The 15894-nt window shown below is 40.8% G+C and overlaps 1 protein-coding gene across 4 annotated transcripts in view; it reads left to right on the top strand.

Moving 5' to 3' along the window:
• Positions 1-11011, top strand: part of otud7b (OTU deubiquitinase 7B) — a 35804-nt gene extending 24793 nt beyond the window's left edge. For all 4 annotated transcript variants that reach the window (XM_034174249.1, XM_034174248.1, XM_034174247.1 and 1 more), the window contains exons 10-11: positions 4682-4760; positions 9016-11011. In XM_034174249.1, the coding sequence (XP_034030140.1) occupies positions 4682-4760; positions 9016-10491 (1555 nt within the window). In that variant the 3' untranslated portion in view covers positions 10492-11011. The remainder of the gene's footprint in view (positions 1-4681; positions 4761-9015) is intronic.
• The last annotated feature ends 4883 nt before the right edge of the window (positions 11012-15894 follow it).

The raw sequence follows: 15894 nt of genomic DNA, 5'->3' as shown, positions 1-15894 counted from the left end.
ATGATACAATAACTTAAACCCACCACCTATGCTGCTGCTCTTACTTTCCTTCCACTTGGTTTCTTGTACACACAATATGTCTACCTTTTTCCTCTCCTTCATATCAGCCAGCTCTCTCTTTTTACCAGTTCTGCTGCCAGCATTCAAAGTTCCAACTCTCACTTCAACCCTTCTAGTTTTCCTCTTCTCCCACTGTCTTTAGAAACGGTTTCCCTCCTCCTCCTCTTCTTCTTCACACACCACACCCTGGGCAATAGCATCGGTGGCGGTCTTTAATGGCCCCATCACTCTTGAAGCCGAATCAGCCCAAATAGGCAAAAAAGCCAAAATTCAAGATGCAGGTAAAAATATTCGGCCAACCGTGTACGAATGCCGTGCATATACCCAGAACTCCGCCTTTCAGTAGTGTCCGTTGTTGTGGTCACTGTGGTCTAACCACGGTCTACGCCCAGGCGGGTGGTTCCCACCTCATCCACGTTGCATTGAGGGGCCACCCGGTACATTCAGCTCGCATTGTTGTTGCATTTAGCCCACACTTGGGACATTGTGGGGGCACTCAGGTGCATTCCAGCTCATCCGTGCCACATCCAGGGTATTCGGCCAGGTTCTGTCTTGGCTGGCCATTGCGGTGTGTCGGCTGGCCCCCATTCAGGTGTTTCGAATGCTTAGACTGCACTTCGACCGAGGTTTGAACTTTCCCCACGTCAAACGCACCTCAACAGTGGTGTGCATGTGCTCTACATTTGGAATGGCCGCGCAAATGTGCCCAACTATATGGGATGGTGTACAAGGATTTTGAGTGCGCCTCGAATTTGATCTGTCAATTCGTGTGGCATTCGGCCTCTAGTGTGACGGGGAGGTGACGGGGAGGTGTGTTCAGGCACGTTCGTGACATTCAACCAGGATTCGACGTGCCCACACTGAGTCATTCGGCCAGGATTCGACGTGTCTGAACATTTCAAACAGCCCCTCGAATGTTCTCCAAATGCTTCGATTTGCGTTTTCATGCCGTGCGAATGTTACGACTGCAGTCAGATTACGACAGTGATTCTCAACCGGGGTGCCGTGATCGATCGTCAGGGGTGCCGTGGGTATTTTTCATATTCGCGATTACCGTGAATTATTTATTTTATTCATAAAGCATAAAACGACTCAGAATCTGATGTCAAACATACTGCAGCCTCACTCTTGTCTTAAGGCGGGACAATAACAAGGAGGCTGACGGCCGATTAAAACAGTGCCGTCTCCTTCAAAAGCCGTCTAAAATGCGGAGCTGTCGGTGTGTGTGTCTGTGCCTGTGGGTGTGCGCGCGCGTGGAGTTAACAGGCTGCAGACTGCGAGGGAGGGGCTGGGTCAGGGAGGGGGGGGGGGTGAGGGAGGGGCTGGGTGAAGGAGATTCCTGAATGCAGGCGCGACACGTTCAGTGCACAGCGAGCGCGGAGCAGAGAGGATTTTAACCCAAGTGAACGGAAACATGAAGCTGCCTTTACTTCTCTCTGAACTTTCTCTAAAGGTGTGATTCTGCCGTTACCGTCCTGTTCACACCATGTGCGCGTCGTATGCTGAATTTATGAGATCATGAGATGAAATAAATGGTCAAATATCTTTAAAAACATATTTAAAAAATGAGAATATATGAATGAACTGAGCCACAAAAAAAAAATGTTCAGACGCAGAGATCACAAAAAGCAGGTGAGAACTCTGAACTTTAACAGCTGTTATTTTCCAAAGGTATTTATTTGTTCAATTTTGAGCTTAATGCAGTGTTTAAGCACAAAACGTGACTGATGAGGAGAAACAATTTCAGAAATGCAACAGAAACAACCACAAATCAGAAAAAGTTGGGACTGTATGTAAAATGAAGATAAAAATAAAAATGTTGCACCATTCCCAGTTTCTCCACTCACAGAAGCCAAACGTTCTTCCAGAGTTGTGTAATTATACTACAATAGTAGAATATAAAGAAGGGGAAAAAAAGAAAAAAAAAAATAGACAATATATTCGTCAATCACAATTATTTGTCTGACAATTAATCGTCTCCAGAAATTCCTAATCGTGACAGCCCTACTTGAGATCAGAGCGCAAAATGCTTGAGGATTTTCGAAATGCGGTGTTTTCTGTATCGATTTTCTATTGCGATAATTGGGTTTTGCGCAAAACCAGAGGTAATAGCATTATAATATTATTTTGGTTGGTGGTGTGCCGCAGGATTTTGTAAATATAAAAAGGGTGCCGCGGCTCAAAAAAGGTTGAAAATCACTGGATTACGGTACAACTGCAGTTCGACCGCCGTTCAATATTTTTTCCACCTTGAGCGCACCACAAGTGTAGAATGTATGTGCTTTGGCTGCACAAATGTGCCAACTTGGGGCAACTGTTTGTTGTGATTTGGCGCTATATAAAAAATTGATTGATTGATTGATTGATTGAACTGCTGTCAGAATGCTGTATGAGGATTTTGAATGCACCTCGAATTTGCTAGAATGTGGGTCGAATCCTCATTCGTGCTAAGTGTTATGGGGTATAACCTGGGCTTTGACCGATCCAGTATGAAAATTCGATTTGTACTCTGCAACTTTATTTTGGCTTTTTTATGCCGGATGCCCTTTCTGATGCAACCCTGCTCATTTATCTGGGCTTGGGACCAGTGTCGCAGATCGAACGGTCTGCCCCTAAAAATCGGTCCACTTTTTGCATCTGCACATGCGTCATTTTGGACCACAGCAGCACGTCTGAGATGGAGTCTCTTCACCCAAAGCAATCAGATGGATTAATGTGATTATTAACCATCAGATGATAAAGGTAAAACATATTAAATCATTCTAAAGTCAATTTTAAGCAAAACTAGGCCATTTTAAGCAGTAACTTGGCGAAATCTGTGATGCTTTCAAATGACCAACGTGCAGGGAACGCATCAGCCGCGGCGCTCCGATTGCTTCTGCCGCCTTTTATGACGAAATAGTGCTGATTTTATGATTGTTGTACAAAAGCTTCAGATATCTGTCGCTGAGATAGATGATGACTGGAGTGCAGTTTGAAGCAGAAACGAGGTGTTAATCCATGAACCGCGGATATTTATGCATGCGCAGATGCAAAAGGCAGACCGATTTTTAAGGAGGGCCGTTAGGTCGGCGACACCGGCACTCCACATGTGCTGGCTGCAAATCCAATGTTGCCGAGTTGCTAATATATAATATATATATATATATATATATATATAATATATATTAGAGCTGAAACAGCTAATCGAGTTAATCGATTAGTTGCTAAATAACTTTGTTTTACCGCAGATGTTTAGTTTCTTCCATATAATCAACCGAGCTTTGCTTTGAATCTTGAACCAATGAAGGAGTGCTTCGAGCTGCTGCTTTGTTGGCTTCATTTGTTTTATTTCGCTTTATCTTAACTTTTCCCCACTAAAACCCTAAAGAGCATATGCCTCTGAGGAATATTTACCTTTTTATGTTAAACTGACCTGTTCTTCTGAAACCGTTGATAGATGTATTTTATGATAACGCCGATGCTAACGTGTTAGCATGTCTATGGCGTTTTCAGTGTTAAAGTTAGCATTAAGCTGCTGGCATTTCAGCATGTTTATGCATTTGTTTTTGTATAATAATTAATGGCTCAGCGTTTGTTGTTGTAAAAGAGTCAAATGTATTACAAATTATAATATTTTTTAATTTATTTATATATTAATAATAATAGCAACAATAATAATAGTAATAATAACTAATAATGCTACAATACAATTTTAGAGAAAGAGACATGAGTCACATGTGTCATTGTGAAATGACCACATAGTTTACAAGTTATACAGAGAATGTTGCACATATGAGTCAGGCTACAGTTTTTGATTTAGGTTTTATGGTTAACTGGTTATGCTAATTGCTCATTTGCAGCAACAAAAATACCTCTTTTCACCATATATTTTATAACATTTATATGTTTCAGTGTTGTTTGATGGCAACTCAGCACTGTGATAAAGCAATGCCATTTGAATAATTATTTTTGTTCTTTATTATAAACTGGTTATTCTATTCATTTTGATGGTTGTTTTCCGTTTTCTTCCACGCGTCTCTGGTTTTTTTGTCCATTTTAAAGCATTGGAGATCATTGTAGATGAACATCCTATAATTTTTTTGCACCTGTGTATAAGTTTTCCCCTCTCCAATCATCTTTTTAATCAAACTACGCTGTTCTTCTGAACAATGTTTTGAACATCCCATTTTCCTCAGGCTTTCAAAGAGAAAAACATGTTCAACAGGTGCTGGCTTCATCCTTAAATAGGGGACACCTGATTCACACCTGTTTGTTCCACAAAATTGGCGAACTCACTGATTGAATGCCACACTACTATTACTGTGAACACCCCCTTTTCTACTTTTTTTACCAGTAGCCCAATTTCATAGCCTTAAGAGTGCATATCATGAATGCTTGGTCTTGTTGGATTTGTGAGAATCTACTGAATCTACTGGTACCTTGTTTCCCATGTAACAATAAGACATATACTCAAACCTGGATTAATCTATGTGTGTATATGTGTGTATGTATATATGTGTGTATATGTGTGTATGTATATATATGTAATTGCAATTCCACAATGAGCATTGCATCTCTGGGAGAATGATGCCTCATTCTCCATAAACTCTGATGTATAGTTGTCTCCCTGTCCTTTCAGTGTTGCTCTTTCTTTGGAGGCCAAACTTCAGATGTTGCACAGCTACATGACTGTCACTTGGCTGCCTCTGCCCTGTGAGGTAATGCCTGCACACACCCATTTGATCTCAGCCATGTATGGGTTGACCTGAGCTTAGCTACCATTCATCAGGTGCAGAAATTGCATTGTCTCACACACATCCATTACAGAGAGCTGTGCTGATTATATCTGCAGCTCTGGTGGTTTAAAAAACAAAAAGGGACTTCCATTGAAAATAGAATCTGCCTTGTATTTTCGCTTAAACTGTAGCTGGATCAAAATATTTCAGCAACCAAATATGCGCAACTCTTGTTCATTCCTGTGTGCTGTGCAGAAGATGCAGCCACACATACAAATAATCTTTAGGTATTTTGATGTCATACTGGTAATATTTAATAATTAAGACTTTTTTACCAGACTTTTGTATGACTGGGAAGGATGACACACACACACACACACACACACACACACACACACACACACACACACACATATATACATACGTGTATATACAGTGAGGAGAATAAGTATTTGAACACCCTGCGATTTTGCAAGTTCTCCCACTTACAAATCATGGAGGGGTCTGAAATTTTCATCTGAGGTGCATGTCCACTGTGAGAGACATAATCTAAAAAAAAAAAATCCGGAAATTACAATGTATGATTTTTTTTTTTAAATAATTTATTTGTATGTTATTGCTGCAAATAAGTATTTGAACACCTACCAACCAGCAAGAATTCTGGCTCACACAGACCTGTTAATTTTTCTTTAAGAAACCCTCTTATTCTGCACTCTTTACCTGTATTAATTGCACCTGTTTGTACTTGTTACCTGTATAAAAGACACCTATTCACACACTCAATCAATCACACTCCAATCTGTCCACCATAGCCAAGACCAAAGAGCTGTCTAAGGACACCAGGGACAAAACTGTAGACCTGCTCAAGACTGGGATGGACAACAGGCAAGCAGCTTGGTAGAAGACAACAACTGTTATGATTATTTATTAGAAAGTGAAAGAAACACAAGATGACTGTCAATCTCCCTCGGTCTGGGATTCCATGCAAGATCTCACTTTGTAGGGTAAGGATGATTCTGAGAAAGCTCAGAACTACACAGGAGGACCTGGTCAATGACTTGAAGAGAGTTGGGACCACAGTCACAAAGATTACATTAGTAACACATGATGCTGACATGGTTTAAAATCCTGCAGGGCAGCGAGGTCTCCCTGCTCAAGCCAGCACATGTCCAGGCCCATTTGAAGTTCACCAGTGACTATCTGGATGATCCAGAGGAGGCATGGGAGAAGGTCATGTGGTCAGATGAGACCAGAATAGAGCTTTTTGGAATCAACTCCACTTACCATGTTTAGAGGATGAGAACAACCCCAAGAAAACCATCCCAACCGTGAAGCATGGGGGTGGAAACATCATACTCTGGAGGTGCTCTTCTGCAAAGGGGACAGGACGACTGCACCGTATTGAAGGGAGGATGGATGGGGTCGTGTATTGCGAGATTTTGGCAAACAACCTCCTTCCCTCAGTAAGAGCATTGAAGATGGGTCATGGCTGGGTCTTCCAGCATGACAATGACCCCAAACACACAGCCATGGCAATTAAGGAGGGGCTCCATAAGAAGCATTTTAAGGTCCTGGAGTGGCCTGGCCAGTCTCCAGACCTGATCTCAATAGAAAATCTTTGGAGGGAGCTGAAACTCCAAACCTGAAAGATTTGGAGAAGATCTGTATGGAGTGGACCAAAATCCCTGCTGCATTGTGTGCAAACCTGGTGAAAAACGACAGGAAACGTTTGACCTCTGTAATTGCAAACAAAGGCTACTGTACCAAATATTAACATTGATTTTCACAGGTGTTCAAATACTTATTTGCAGCAGTAACATACAAATAAATTATTAAAAAATCATACATTGTGATTTCCAGATTTTTTTTTTTTTAGATTGTCTCTCACAGTGGACATGCACTGAAGATGAAAATTTCAGACTCCTCCATGATTTCTAAGTGGGAGAACTTGCAAAATCGCAGGGTGTTCAAATACTTATTTTCCTCACTGTGTGTGTGTGTGTGTGTGTGTGTGTATATAAGTTTTTAATGACCATTTCAGTGATTGAAAAAAGTCACAAGATGGCTGTCAGGCTCTTCTCTGCTTTTCACTTTTACCGAGCGCTTCTCCACCACACAAAGCTTCAGGAATAAATTCATGTGGGCGTGGTTAGAGAAGAACCAAAACGCCAACATTTTTAAAGTCGTCGTTTATATGGAAAACTAACTCCCCCCAGTAAGTCTTTTATTCGTGTGCTGTCCACAGTCTGGCACCCGGGGACCAACTCCAGATGTAGACATGCTGACTTGGTCAGGGGCAGTGAAAGGAGCAGACCCTAAATAAACATGTCTTTGATTGTGGTAGGAAACCGAAGTACCCAGAGGAAACCCATGCAGACACAGGGAGGACATGCAAACTCCACATAGATAGGGCGGGAGGTGATCCCATGACCTTCTTGCTGTTAGGCACTAGTGCTAACCACTAAGCCACCGTGCTAAATATGTTTACATTTTGACAGAGCATGCAGAATATGCATTTTATGGCTTCTTCTGTTGCATGGCTGTGAAATATTCATGTGGGAAAAATTGCTAACCATTTAACATGCTTGTAGAAGTATTGATGTTAAAAACATTTGTGTCGTTTTGCCCGACAAGTAAATTGTAAGTAGCCTGGAAATGCTGACATCGGCACTGGATGGAAAAATCTGTTTTACTACACTTCCCATTTATGTAAGAGAATAATAAAATTTAAACCCAAAGCAGTGCTGTTGAGAACTGAAAGTAATTTTGTTGAAAGTTTATGAATGGTAGGTGCAGCGTTGTGTCAAATGTTATTTTTATTTATGTTAGGACACTATATCAGTTGTGTTATAAAAGCATAACTTGCTGAAGCCAAATGTTTGGATAATTGTATATATCAGTAATATTTCAACGCAAATACGTGGTTTTATTAAATAGCAATAATACCGTATTGTAAACCATGTGACTGACTGTATTATAGGCCTATCATTTCGCCAATATAGGAAATATGCTTTTTAAGACTTAAATGAGCAACAAAATGGGACTGAAAAATATCTCTTATTTTGCTTATTGCATCATCTTGCACCAAATTGCCTGTAACATTTCAAAGCCAGGAGCAAAATTGTCAGTTTCTTTTTTCTTTTTTTTTCTTCTCAAGGGCCATTTACATTGCTGGGATTATACCAAAGGAACACCTGATGATAAGTTTATATACTAAAATATAAAGCATTCGACAGGAGGTTTAGCTGACTGCTACATTAACTATGAGCAAGTCAAAAATAAAAGCCCAAATTAAATGCACTGTTGGGGGGAAGAGACCACATCTGTGATTAAATTTTGGTAACTCCCCTATTCCACAGGGCACCGTTCTATTACAGTTCCCCACGATCCAGAAAAAGTGCAAACATGGGATGAAACGGCTTACTCCATCATGTCTCCTATCAGGCTGGCTTATAAAGTGCAGACCTGGCAACTGGCTGGCTTATAAAGGGCCTACTTGGCAACCGACCCGAAAACAAAAGTAAAACTGCAACCAGCTGCATTCTCAGCCAGAACCCAACAAACGCTGCTTTTGCTTCATATTTTTCCTCGAAGGAACACAATCAAACAAGTTTTAAGCTCTACGCACTTGGACCACCCCGTTTAAAGATGTTTGAACATGATTGAAGCGGGTACGACTGCGTACACCCAGAAGTGACCGTGTAATGACGCCGATTTGGGGAATCGAGATAAACAGCTCAAAAATTGCACCCCAATTTCAAAACTGGTGCTGATGATGGCTGTAACTACTGCGTATACCAAGTTTGTTCAAGGTTGACAAACGACAGATCAAGAAGTTACTGTGATGCTTCAAAACACACCCCTGATTTGCTCTTGGAACAGTGTGGAAGAAAACAGCTGAAACACAGCCATGTCTGCTGTCTGACACACAGCAGGTCACCTGCAGAAATGTTCACTAGTGTTCAGCCCATGTGTGAAAACAAGCTACATATGGCCATTCGCTTCAAAAACTTACCCAAACGCTGCAACAAAGATCCTCTTGTTTGCCATGTGCCAATTCCAGAAGGTTTGGCAGGATATGTTGACAGCAGTTGCAAGGTTCCTCTGTGTGTATTTGTGGCAGTACAGTAATTCCTGCATTATAAAACTACTTAAGAGAATCATTCCAATTATGAGTGCTTTAAGCTTGCATGTGTATCTGCACCCCATGACTTTGTATATCTGCCTTGTGTTGCAGCAAGCTCCCTTGGCCCAGCCTGAATCTCCTACAGCATCAGCAGGTGAGGACACCCGCACGCCTCCTGACTCTGGAGAGTCAGACAAGGAATCGGTCAGCAGCAGTTCCAATGGCAATGGTGAAACTACTACAGTGTCATCAGTAAGCGGAGGAGTGTTGGCCAAGAATAGCTCCTCCTCATCTTCTAGCTCCTCCAGCAATGGATCAGTAGGAACAGGAACAACAGGCAAAGAAAAAACTAAGAAGGAAAAGGACAAGGATAAAGACAAGAAGAGAGCAGACTCTGTGGCGAATAAACTTGGCAGTTTTGGTAAAAACTTGGGTAGTAAGCTTAAGAAAAATGTGGGTGGACTGATGACAGGAAAAAATGTTGGAACTGGAGGTACCAAGCAGGAGGGTGGGGAAAAAAAGAAGGGTTCCTTTAGGGGTAGGAAGGGTAGTAAGGATAGCTCACCTTCAGCCCAGGCCTCAGAGGATTCTGGAAAAGGCTCCCCCTCCTCAGGTAGTGAGCATCTCAGTGGGACAGGGAGCAGCACCAGCAGCAGTGGTGGGAGCAGTACTGATAGTGATCCATACAAGTACAGTGCCGATGTCAAGGCAAGCCTGGCAATTATGCGCTCTGCCATGCAAGGTGAGAGGAAATCCATCTTTGCTAGCGTACTCACTACGAGCAACCGGCAGCCCTTCCAGGAGGAGATGATCCATCGTTACCTTGCTGATGCAGAGGAGCGCTTCCAGGCCGAGCAAGAACAACAGCGTCGAGATGCAGAGAGGAAAAGCCTTACTAATGGCATCCTCCCACCCAAAAAGGAAACTGGTGGAATTACAGAGTTTGGTTATCGACCATTTGAGCTCAAAGAGGACCTGCCAGAGATCTCATCACCTTCGTATAACCAATCAAAATCCTCTTCCTTGAGCCCATCTATGTACTCTGCTGTTGTTCCCATCCCTCGACCCACCATCATAGAACACTCACCTGTTTCCCACCTCAGTCAGCATCTTCATATGCATGGCTATATGGAGTCTCGGCGGCATCTAGCTGGTAGCTCCCCTGCAACCTCGTACCCCGGCCTCCCTTCATATGCTACTCTACCCCGGCACTGTCCTACAACACAAGGTCCGTCACATCCTCAGTACATTTCACAAGGCCCAGCTTCTCTGAGTCCCTCTCACCTTACCCCCTCTTATCCCCCTGAATTTGACCCACCAGATTACCCCGTGTCTGATCCAGCTGCTGGAAGCTACAGCAGTGGCTTCCAGGACACATGCTCAAGTCTAGACTCTCGAAGTGGGCCGCCACCAGTCAGACACTACTCGCTAGGCAGTGCAGGTGGTCTTGGAAGCCTGCAATCCACTCACTGTCGGACACCCAATTGCACCTACTACGGTCACCCTGAGACAGGCAACTATTGCTCTTGCTGCTACCGTGAAGAGCTGAAGAAGAGAGAGACGGAAGCTGCCATCCAGAGGTTCTGAGTAGACCTTGCCATAGCTTGAATTCGCTGAGTGGCCTTTTTCAATAGAAACAATACAGACCAATGAAGGGACAAAGAGAGAGGCTCACCTAGCCTCTTCACATGGAATAGGCGACCTCAGAAATGGACTCAAAAGCAGCGCCCAGTGACAGTGAAATCTGACTGTAAGGTTACATGTTAAACCATAGAATTAAATAACTGCACTTGCGTTATATTTTGTTGTGGATCTTATGCTGCGTGTTTGTGTGTGAGCACGTGAGCTGCAGGCTCTCCTTTGTCAGAGTTTAACGCCTTGCTACTGTCTCCTCCTAGTGGAGAGAATATAAATGACAGGCACAGTACTTAATGCTCGTCAACACCCAGTTATACACACAACTCTAAATTTACAGCTAACTTAAACTTTGCATGTCCAACTCATACATGACTGTGCAAATTTTATCAGTTGCTTACAGTACAGTAATACACTGGCCTCGTGTGCAGTACTATGCAAAGGATTTAGGCACATTTAATATGCATAACTTAAAAAAATAAAAGGGGGGATGAAAAGCTCTATTTGTTAGTAAAATGTGTGACCAATTTTCACCTTTAATAAATTTCAATTTATTTAATTTATATAGTGGCAAATCACAACAAAGCTGCCTCAAGGTGCTTCATGTGAGTAAGGTCTAATCTTGCCAATCCCTTGAGCAAGCACACAGGTGACAGTGGCAAGGAAAAACCCCTTGATGATGTTGAAGAAGCCTCAAGCAGACCAGGCACAGAGGGTGACCCACTGCTTCAGCCATTCTAACAGTTCTAAGATGTTTGCAATTTTTTTTTAACAAAACTGAAGAAATGGGAAACAGACATCATTATCTACATCATTTTTATGTGGTTTCTTGCAGTTCCTAAGAACAAGCAACAATATCCTTAGCAGCTACCAGCACCCAGCGATTAGCAACAAGGCTTCATAAGCAGCTTGACAGGCCAGCTTGTCTCTATTTTATGTTATGGTCATTGTACACGTTAAACGATGTTAACGTTGCCCAAAATAGGATGTTCGCTGGTTGTCACCTGTAACTATTGGCACCAGAATTTTGGAGCCGAATACAAATTTGTTTTTAGAAGTTCTTGAGGAAATTTTATGGGCCCACTCACTAACTGACTTGACTCCATTAATCCTATCCTTGCTATACTGGTCACAGGGAAAGTTAGGTTGTATGTAATCAGGATTATGCAGTCATTGAGTGGTCACTTGCAACTGTCTGTTTTCATGTTTTGGGCAGTAGGGGTGGGCTGTATCATATAGTTGGTGATATACTGCGGTGGGAATTTGCCATCTTGCGATATAATTATAAATGATATAGTAGCTGATGTGCTTTCATATGCACTATGTGCGAGGAAGGCTAAGCTTAAAGTGTGTAAGAAGGAAATGGTAAGATGACCAGATATATGCAGGCCCTGACAGAATTATTGAATGATTTATCTTGTGTGCAAAAAAATGATCAAATCAGACCATGGGAAAAGATTGTTGTGTGCACTCATAACATGTCAAGCACTACATTTTTATTTACTTACTTTCTGGCATACTTTCCTCTCCGTGACCTCTCTGGTGTTCTGGTTGTGCTGTGAGGCCTTAATGTACACTTTGAAAATCTGGTCCTTTAAAAGGCACACGGCATCTTTTTTTTTAACGGCTGCTTCTGTTAATGATTTGACACAATGGAAGAAGCTTCCATCTCCCCCCCTCACACAGTTAAATTAAATAGAAGTCTGGTGTTATTTTCATATTTGTCATTATCATCAAAATACCATGAAATATTGTGATATAACTTTACGTCTATACTGCCCATCCCTATGGGGCATTATACCTGCAGTGAATGAGGTTTGTAGTTGATTGGTTTTGTTAAATAACTTAAAACTAAAACTTGCACAGTTTTTGATGGAATTAAAAAGTTTTGGCATGAAAAATTTTTGACAATTAAAAGATAAAAAAATCCCCACTACATTATAAAAATTCTTAGATGTCTGAAACCTTTGCACAGTACAGTACCAATCCGTTTTTGTGTTGGTTTTGCATGCGCATTGGTCAGAGCTACACAGATATGTTCCTCAGTGGTAAAATTTGTCTTATAAGAGTACAAAGTTAAATGTGTTCCAACTCTTACAAGAAAATTGTCCACAATGTGAAGAGATGGCTGTGTGCAGACAGTATCTGGAATCTGATTAGGTCATGAAGAAAGCTGGAGGGGGAAAAGTGCATCAGTCCACAGGAATACATTTCACCACTTGCTTCTTTGCAGAGTTTCTCTGGTTATTTATGAAAACAATGGGGCACAGACTGCAATGCACTCTTATGCAGTACACACCTAACCAAAAGATATCAAATGCTAGTATTGTCACACATGATTTTGCACCCCACCCAGTGTGCACATCTGCAGCATTTCAAAGTATAATCAAGGCTTTTAAAGGCAGTCTTACTTCCACACTAACTACTTATGGTATATCATACTGATTTGTTCATTTTCATGTTTGAGTCTGAAGTTCCATCCAGTTTGAGTGTTTTTGTTTGTTTTTTGGGGTTTTTTTTTATTTTGTTTTATAGAGTAAACACTACGGTTGCTATACTTGTCATACGTACCTCTGAAATGGCTAAACTAATCTTTGTTGAACTGCTTGTATTATGCAAAATGAAATGAACATGTATTGCTAATGAGTAAATGTTCTGTTGGTTGCTGTGGTGCTAATGTTCCAGGGTGCAACAGATAATTTAATGCGCCTCTTCTACACTTTTGGTGTGTGTTGGCAAATCAAATATCACCCAAAAATTAAGTGTTGTGTCCTGTCTATAGCTTTCAGTTGAGTTGTGATGTCAACCTTGGAGAAAGAGTGATAGGTCACATTACTGACTAAGCAATGGAGATAACCATGACTACAATGGTACAGTACTGTTCAACTTGATTCAGATTATTCTGTTCCACTGTATGCTGGATAGGATCCCTCAATCGTTAATGATAAGCAACAGAAGATTGATGGATGGAATATTACTCTTTCTTGGTCAGTCTTCCACTTTCTGTTTATCATGCATTTTATTGCTATATTGATCTCAGACAGTTGCAATGTTGCAAAAGAAAACTTATATGCTCACATCCAGCACAGTTCTGGAGATACCCTCCATGACATGATTAGCATGCTGTTATGGATGACATCTTATTTCACACTGTTTGATTTGTGATCCTTATAGATCTGTTATTATATTGAATTGCTAAACTGCTGTAAGGCATTGAAGTTGTCTCTGTTTGTGATAATCTGTAAGTTCTGGTTGCATGATTCAAAAATTATACATGCACTTTTGATTGCTGATGGTCAAAGTATCTGATGTTGCATTGCCAGATTCTGACAACTTTCAGAGCAAGTTTTGAAGCACTTCTTTGCTCTGATGGTTTAGAAATAGAAAAAAAGCTTGATTTCTACTCCAGGCAGTTTCTGAAATTGATATCAAAAGACCAGTTCCTGGGTCTTTTTGCACAAATCCAAGCACTTTACTGATGTCCGTAGACAGTATGTTTTACTGTGTTTGAAGTGGCCTGACTGTCTGCTCTTCTACAGACACTGCCACCTTTGTTCGTGTGAACGCTGAAGCATAGGCCACAAGGTTTTCTGTTACTGTTGAGCTACAGGTTTTTGGTGCAAGTTTCACCATTTGACTCAGTTTCCTAGTTGCCTTTTTCAGCATTTGTCTTTGTTACACTTTGACATTGCTTTTTTGTGCAAGATGAACTTCAAAAATCCAGTTGTTTCTTCACCTGATGTTTGTACCACACGTGTACCCCAAATTTAACAGATTTGTTACGATATTTGAGATAATCGAACTAATGCTTTATTTTCTGTGCAAGTCAACCTGTGTATTGGGTTTTGTTCTTTCAGTACATTCAGATTGTTTCAGCTGTGCTCATATTAACTATGTAAATTTGTTCATGAAGATTTAGTCATACACACCAGAGATGTTTAGACTATTCATCAAAAGCAACTGCACTTCTTGTTTAGACTCGAGGATATTTCGCCACTCAAATTGTCAAAACTCTTTAGTCAAAAGCAGCATTTTGGGGATTGTGGCCCACATCTGGCTTACACTCCTTTCTTTTAGCCCACTATGGAGATTGACAAGATCTTTGCAAAATTTTTTATTATTATTATTATTATTAAATTTCATTAAAGGCATTTCATTTTAAAATGTTACATTTTGACAAAATATAATACATTTAATTGTAGTGTAATTTTATATATGTAATTCAAACAAGATCAGCATTTAATGTTGGCCTGTAGCCAGCCCACCACCCAGATTAATTTATGGACCTTCAAATGGATGGAAAGAATATGTAATCTCAGATGATTCCCTCCAGAAGGACACAGTCCATTTGTCCAACAGTCATTCAGTTCAGCATCAAGACTGAGCTGTTCTTCCTACAACCTAGAAATGCTGTTATTTTATCCATCCTCAGGAAGGTTAAGGATGCTTCACAGATCTGTTTAGGGAGGGAGACATGACCAATGACCCTCTTGGAGTTTGGTTAATGTCTCCAGAGAAATGAAGATCCCTTGTTGAAGTGACCAGCTTTGATATTCTTTATTTTACAGATGGAAATACCTCCCTCTGAAATACGTAATTTTGTGCTGCCACACCAGTTAATTTCTGACTGAAAACTCTGCTATAGTTGTTGAACTATCTTAAAGGCTAAAGTAGAATTGTACTTGCTTTTGGTTAAACTTATTGATTCTTAAATCAGTCATTTACCTCATGATAAGCTGTATGTGGTATAGAATTTTGTTTGTAGTAGTTAGTAGTTTGTCTGCTGTTGATGACAAAAAACGGTTTAATTATTTGGTTAGTAAAGCACAGTTTATTATGCAGTTCACTACCTTGCCCAACGGAGGGCACTCTTTGTTTAAATTCTGATGGGGAGCCTGTTGCACATGCCTGGCTGCAAACAGGGAAACAAAAAACTGATTAAAACAGTGGCAGTAAACTTTGGTGAGCATTTACTTGAGATTTAACCTGCCGATGAAACAGGGAGTCTGGTTTTACATTTTAAAACTACACTAATCTTTTGACTATAAAATGCTAGCTGTTTTCACTACACAACCATATTTATTTTATAAACATTTACATATATCAGGATTTTTGTGTGTGTCCGTCCATGTGCTGGTATTTTACGTAGTTCACATCCCATTAAGACCCACCAGATTATATGTGGCATTGAATGTGATGGTTGTGTTTAAAAAGATGTTTTTGTCGTCTTTTCCCATCTCTCCAAAGTTGTTACTGACAGACAAAACTCTTTTTATCATGGTTCATTTTTGGTTTTTCAAAGAAACTGAAGTCTGGCAGGTATGTTAGGACTTACAGGCGATGAGCAAGGTGTTT

This window comes from Thalassophryne amazonica, chromosome 7 (assembly GCF_902500255.1).
Source record: "Thalassophryne amazonica chromosome 7, fThaAma1.1, whole genome shotgun sequence".
Classification (NCBI taxonomy): Eukaryota; Metazoa; Chordata; class Actinopteri; order Batrachoidiformes; family Batrachoididae; genus Thalassophryne; species Thalassophryne amazonica.
The sequence above is the reverse complement of the archived record's forward strand: the minus strand, read 5'-3'. Positions and strand labels throughout refer to the sequence as shown.